Source organism: Caloenas nicobarica, chromosome 28, assembly GCF_036013445.1.
Source record: "Caloenas nicobarica isolate bCalNic1 chromosome 28, bCalNic1.hap1, whole genome shotgun sequence".
Lineage (NCBI taxonomy): Eukaryota > Metazoa > Chordata > Aves > Columbiformes > Columbidae > Caloenas > Caloenas nicobarica.
In genome coordinates this window covers 2,041,723-2,048,913 of record NC_088272.1, presented here as the reverse complement: position 1 = coordinate 2,048,913, position 7,191 = coordinate 2,041,723, and the positions used below count along the sequence as shown (strand labels likewise).

The 7,191-nt window shown below is 51.6% G+C and overlaps 1 protein-coding gene across 1 annotated transcript; it reads right to left on the bottom strand.

The window, feature by feature from the left end:
- Nucleotides 1-4,944: 4,944 nt before the first annotated feature.
- LOC135999351 (olfactory receptor 14J1-like) lies at nt 4,945-5,481 on the bottom strand (the record flags this gene model as incomplete). The annotated part of the gene is made up of 1 exon (XM_065652909.1): nt 4,945-5,481. A coding segment is annotated over one exon (537 nt), but the record flags the coding sequence as incomplete, so codon positions are not given.
- Between the last annotated feature and the right edge of the window lie 1,710 nt (nt 5,482-7,191).

Below are 7,191 nucleotides of genomic sequence, written 5' to 3'. Positions count from 1 at the left end.
ACAACCTCACCTGGTTGGCCCTGCCTTGAGCAGGAGAGTCAGACAAGATGATGTTCAGGGCTCTCTTCAAACCTGAGTTATTCTATGATTCAACGAACCTTTACCTTGGAGAGGTGTTTGAAGACAGAATAAGTAGTCCTTACCAGTTAAAAGAATGAATCCTGCCTGCAATTGCTAACCTAAGCTATCTAAATCCTCTCAGTTCTGGTCAGTCTGCTCCTCTAACAAAGGTAAAAGTGACTTTTAAAACACCTAATCAGAACCTGCAAAGAACACTGTCCTTGCAGTGCAGACACTCTGGAGCCTGCACTATTAGTTGAGTCTTGTTTTAACATCTATCACAAGACTGCTACATCAAGTGTCCTTTAGCTGAACTTTTCTCATTATACACTCATTATAATAGTAAAATACACATCGCTAGGATGGGAGACCCAGGCTCAGCCCGGGTCCCTTCCTTAATAAGTCTGTGTAGTGGTAAAACGACTCTCTAACCAATATGCCATTGTGTAATCACTTGGCTCTTTAGGACTGCATGAGGGTCTGAATGTAGGGATAAGATTTTGTATGTAATGGCTATTCCATCTCTGTCCGATGTGCTGGTTTCATTCCAGCATCCAGACTTGCACAACTCTGTAATAAACAATATCTCATCTCTGGGTGTGGGATTGGCTTTGCACTTTGGGTAGCAAATTCGCAATTAGCAACCAGGAAGAAGGAAAAAAAAAATAGAAGAGGCAGGAAAGGACATAGAAAAGGTGTCAACATTTCACAGTCCTGTAAAGAATGCTTCTCCACTCAGATCTTTAGTAGGAAATAGATTTGATCAATTTGATAACACAAGCATACTTTTATCTAGTCAGGTTGTGGCCCATAAGGAGGGTGATGGATGGGTATGGGATTATGAGATCACTTGTGTCTAGGAAACTCATAACTGAGTTCAGAGACTTTGGCTGTGAAGGGAAGAGTGAGGTCAGTTCTGTCTCTGGAGGTGACAGCCCAGTAGTAGGAACAGAGCTGAGAAGGTATCTCTGCCTATGTACCCACAGGCCCTACCCAGGAAGAGGCCTTGGAGACATGTTGTCATGTCCATTCTGCCTGAGAACATGACGAGTCAGCAGCAGGAACATGGTCGTGTCTATCAGAGAAGGTGAAAGGTCAGCAGCACTCATGGGATTTAGAAGATCATGGTGAGGTGACTTCTCTCTGGCCAAGTAAAAGAACACAAGAAGCCTAACAGGTTGGGTTCCCTGCATGAAGAGCAGTTTCTGAGATGGTCAAGCTTTCCTTGATAGAGCAAAAAAGCAGGAGAGAGAAAAAAATAATCATAAAATGCAACTTGAAAGGTGAGGACAGGATACCAGGAGGAAGAAATGTCACTGGAAGGGCAGGGCTGTGGTGCAAGAGGTCACCCAGAGGGAGCTGGATCAGCCCATGGTTTGTGTTCCAAAGAACAGCCAGTGAGGGTGCAGACACACCAGTGAAGGGACAGAAATGCTGGGGTGAGAGCAGGTGGGGAAGCAGATGGGTGTCTGCAGCCTGCAGGGAAAGAGGGGCAGGTGTAGGACCGTGTAGAACAGCCTGTGATGGAGATGGTAAAGGGCACTGGTGAGGCTGGAAGGCACCAAGAGAACCAAGGTCTCTGTCCCCTTGGCCATGGCAGTTGTCTCTGCCACTGAGGCCCAGGAGAAGACATGTTGTCCTCACGGCACTGGGGCCTCGTTGCCTCCTTGCAGCCCCATGGGGAAGCTGGAAGGTGCTGTACCAGCGTTGTCCTTCCCTCGGCCTTGCACACCCACATCCCACGGTCCCAGGAAGAGCCCTGAGCTGTGTGTGAGGGGCAGGATCCCCCTTCCCATTGCCTGGAGGTCATGGCTTCTCCTTTCTGCTTCAGAAAGCAAGCCAAGCAAACTCCCCCTGAGAGTTACATCGCTTTTCTTTACATCAGATTCTCCACTGAAGTTTGCACCTGGTTGTTACAACTTTTCTGCAGTTGCCATACATGACGCCCATCTACAGGAAGGGCTGGAAGGAGGATCTGGGGACCTACAGATCTGTCAGTCTGACCTCCGTGCTAGGGAAGATCGTGGAGCAGATGATCTTGGCTAACATCACACAGCACTTACAAGAGAACCATGTAATCAGGCCCAGTCAAAATGGGTTTGTGAAAGGCAGGTCCTGTTTGACCTACCTGATTTCCTACTACAACAAGGTGACCCAACTAGTAGAGGAGGGAAAGACTGTGGTTGTTGTGCACTTAGACTTCAGCAAAGCCTTTGACACCGTATCCCACAGCATCTCCTGGAGAAGCTGCAGCTCATGGCCTGGATGGTGTATCTGTGATGAATAAAGAACTGGCTGGAGGGCCGGGCCCAAAGAGTTGTGGTGAATGGAGCCAAACCCAGTTGTCTAGTCACAAGTGGTGTCCCCGGGGCTCAGTATTGGGGCCAGTTCTGTTTAATGTCTTTATCAATTATCTGGATGAGGGGATTGAGTGCACCCTTAGTAAGTTTGCAGATGACACCAAGGATGGCCACACAGAGGGATCTGGACTGGCTGGATCATTGGGCTGAGGCCAGTTGTCTGAGGTTTAACCAGACCAAGTGCCAGGTCCTGTACTTGGGTCACAACAACCCCAGGCAGCGCTACAGGCTCGGGGAAGAGTGGCTGGAAAGCTGCGTGGCAGAGTGACATGGGGGTGTTGACTGACAGCAACTGAACATGAGCCAGCATGTGCCCAGGTGGCTAAAAAGGCCACCAACAGCATCATGGCTTGTATCAGGAATAGTGTGGCCAGCAGGACTAGAGAAGTGATTGTGCCACTGTACTTGGAACCGGTGAGGCAGCACCTTGAATCCTGTGTTCTGTTTTGGGCCCCTCATCATAAGAAGGATATTGAAATACCAGACAGAGTGCAGAGGAGGCAACGAATCTGGTGAGGGGCTGGAGCACAAGTGTGGTGGGAGTGGCTGAAGGAGCTGGGGCTGTTCAGCCTGGAGAACAGGAGGCTGAGGGGAGACCTCGCTGTCTGCAACTGCCCGAAAGGAGGTTGGAGCATGGAAGGTGTTGGTCTCTTCTCCCAAGTAACAAGTGATAGGACAAGAGAAAATGACGCCAAGTTGTGCCAGGGAAGGTTCAGATTGGATATTAGGAAAAAATTCTTCCTGGAAAGGGTTGTTGGGCATTGGAACAAGCTACCTGGGGCAGTGTGGAGTCGCTATCCCTAGAAGGGTTTAAAAGGCATTTAGACGAGCTTCTTAGGGACATGATTTAGTGCTAGAGTTAGGTTATGGTTGGACTCAATGATCCTGAGGGTCTCTTCCAACTGAAATGATTCTATGATTCTATGATATAACTAGGAAACTTTTCTATCACTTCTTCTCTGTGCTCTTTACATACCTGCCTCTTTACCTACAGTCCCGAAACTTATCTAATTAAGTGCACAACTCTTGAATACTAGTCGCAAATGACAAAAGTGACATGGCTCTATCAGTCTTGTCTGATACCTGCCAGTCCCAGGCAAACACCTCAGGTACACGGGGGCCTCTCGAGATTTGCCCTGGGTGCTTATAGTGAGACCATGGAGCTCAGCCCGAAAACCTGAGAACACCCCTCAAAACTGAAAAACCAAACCAAACCACCACCATGCTCACATCTCCCCTCAGTGCACACCTGGACTTCTGATCTAGTCATCTGGTGTCCTTCCATGGGGGTAGAGCAAGCTCTCTGAGCCCTGGTGAGAGGACAATGATCAAAATGGTGTGGTGGCTGCAAGAGGCAACAGCCCCAAGCTGGCACCCGGCAGCACGACAGACTGTTTCCATGTCTCTCTTGCACACACACTGTGTCCTGCTCTTCTCCTGGGACATCCCACCTCTCCGCAAAACCTTTCCCTAGGGAGAGCACACCTGCACTGGCCTGGCTGCCATTCCTGCACCCTGTCCCCACGCTCCCCACAGCCCCCGAGCTGGGGGTTTGCTCTGTAGATCAAGTGGGCTGTGGTGCCCGGGCTGTGGTGACTCTGTGGGGCCGTACTGGCCAGACTGGGAGGCAGCCCCAGCTGATGGTGGTCACTGCCACTCACCGCGTCCCACACAAACTCTTGGGTGGCCACGGAGGGTGCTCAGAGGGACCCTGCCTTATTCACCATGTGCGTGGGTGCTGGCCACCAGCAAGCAACTGCTGAACAACCAGCCCGAAGTCCCTCGAAAGCCACACTGGGACCCTGATCCCATCACACTGAGCCCACAGAGAAACAAGCCAAACAATGAGCCCCTTGAGAATCTATTCCTTAGGCCTGTTCTTTAAAACAACTCTGGAAGAAGATCTAAACCTTCAGGCACTGTGCTAAGGAGATCCCCTTGCTGCTGGAGATGCTGTTCCGAGGCCAGCTCTGTCACACAAGTGCCCATTGCCTGTCCTGGTCACAGGACCGACACACAGGTCAACTGTGACCAAGCCCTGGGAGCCCTCAGGCCTTGCAGCAGCACAAGGGCTGAGAAGGAGAGTGGGGAAGTGGAAAGAGAAGGACTCTGGGAAGAACAAGGCTGGTGCTCCCTGGCAGAGCTGCTCTGCTGGGACTGTTTCCTCCATCTTTGCCCACAGACACCTTGTATTGACCTTCACAAAGGTTGCAGAGGAAAGATCTCAGACAAACTGTTCACTGCAGGGTCATTTATTTTGTTTAAATACACAGAGAGCACAACTTCTCATTTACAAGGTCTTTCACTTGAACTATAAAGGTGGACAGATAATTAGAAGTGGGATGAATAATAACATTTCTTTGTGGGCAGTATTATCATAGTTAAAAAAGCAAAACCAAACAAGCCTTCCCCTAACTCCAAAAAATCATCTACAACTACGAAATATAAAAAAGACAGGTTGGACCTGTCATGAGTTATGTCATGAGTGATATGCAGAAGATGGGAACTTTAAGGCCTTTGAAAATTATCCAGCCATCAGTTTCCTCAGGGCACCCCTGAGCTGCTGGTTCCTCATGCTGTAGATGAGGGGGTTCACTGCTGGAGGCACCACTGAGTACAAAACAGACACCACCAGATCCAGGGATGGGGAGGAGATGGAGGGGGGCTTCAGGTAGGCAAACATGGCAGTGCTGACAAACAGGGAGACCACGGCCAGGTGAGGGAGGCACGTGGCAAAGGCTTTGTGCCGTCCCTGCTCAGAGGGGATCCTCAGCACGGCCCTCAAGATCTGCACATAGGACACCATGATGAACACAAAACATACAAATGCTAAACAGACATTAAGCATGAGGAGCCCAGCTTCCCTGAAGTAGGTGCCTGAGCAGGAGAGCTTGAGGATCTGGGGGATTTCACAGAAGAACTGGTCCAGGGCATTGCCCTTGCACAATGGCAGTGAAAATGTATTGGCCGTGTGCAGCAGAGCATTGAGAAACCCAGCGGCCCAGGCAGCTGCTGCCATGTGGACACAAGCTCTGCTGCCCAGGAGGGTCCCGTAGTGCAGGGGTTTGCAGATTGCAACGTAGCGGTCGTAGGACATGATGGTGAGAAGAGAATACTCTGCTGCAATGAAAAAGACAAACTGAGAGACCTAGGCAGCACATCCTATGTAGGAGATGTTCCTGGTGTCCCAGAGGGAATTGGCCATGGACTTCGGGACAGTGGTGGAGATGGAGCCCATGTCGAGGAGGGCGAGGTTGAGCAGGAAGAAGTACATGGGGGTGTGGAGGTGCTGGTTACAGGCTATGGTGGTGATGATGAGGCCGTTGCCCAGGAGGGCAGCCAGGTAGATGCCCAGGAAGAGCCAGAAGTGCAAGAGCTGCAGCTCCCGTGTGTCTGCGAATGGCAGGAAGAGGAACTGGGTGATGGAGCTGCTGTTGCACATTTGCTCTGCCTGTGAACATGAGGACCTGTCATAGCAGGAAAACACAGTGACAAGTTAAGGGAGACTTCTCTAAGCAAAATCAAAGCCATTTCTCACACACCCTCCCCTGCTCCACACCCCTTGTCCTTTTCCAGACCTTCCTTCGGGTCCGTGGCTCAGCCCTGGGTGGTGCTGGCTGGAGGTGCCGTGAGGAGCAGGGCCTGTGCCCGCTGGCTGCCCAGGAGTCAGCCCTGCTCTGCAGCAGGGGTCATGGAACGGGGGGCAGGGGACAGTCCTGGGGTTCAGCTTCGTCAGATGGAACCATGCCATGTCTCACCCTTTCCTAATGTCTCAGCACCCCATGTTTGCCCAGGATACACATGGCTCATTTCAAAAACCCAACAGCATTTTCTCTGTTACAGCATCTCTGAGCTTCTCCATGGGGTTTTCAGAGAACACAAAGAAGTTGTAGGACAGGTTTACATCCTGGAGGGAAGATCACAGATCAGAAGGACACCTGAAGGATATGTCCAAGTGCCCTAATGATGGCATCTGATTCAGGGAGACTCAGCTCATTCCCCAGCCCCACACACTGCATTGCCCACAGCCCCACAGGGCAGAGCAAAGCTGGGACACGTGTTCCCATGGACACAGCTGCAGGAAAGGACCCACAAGATCAGGCTGTGACTCTGCAGCTGAAACTCCCATCCCCAGAGAGCCTGACAGCAAGAACCAGATCACAACAGTGACCCAGAGCAGTGGAGCAAGAAGGAAACTGCGGTGAGGGTGGGTGTGAGAGAGGCCAGGGCAGAGGCAGCCAGGCACTCAGACAGCGTCACCCTTCCCCAGCTGTGCAGCCACCTCCCACACACCAGCATTGCCGGGCAGCTGCTCTCAGCCCCTGTGCTCTGCAGAGGGAACTGGAGCTCTGGCTGCACAGGAGCTGCTTCATGCCCTGGAGCCCCCGGCCCTGAGGGCAGAGGCTTTGCTGGGTGGGAGAGGAGGTGAGGGGGCTGCTCAGAGAAGTGATCTGCACTGCAGGGGGTCATAGGGAGTTTTCTCTGTTCTCCCTCCCGCAGCATTTCTGGTTTTGATTTCCTCTCTTTCCCAGATCACATCCCTGCTACCTGAAGATTTTCCTCCTGGGAGGTGTTTCCCTGTTCATGTCTTTTCTCTGTCATTGCTCACAGACCCCATCCCACCCTCTGTGTCCTCACGCTGGCCCTACAGATCCTGCCTGTTTGCCTGGGGGCACCTTTCTGTTTGCAGGCTGGAAAACAGGACAGGTCAGGTTAAGGCTGACGGGTTCAGCAAAGGTGATGCAGGTGCTGTCCACAGGAAGAGAGGTGG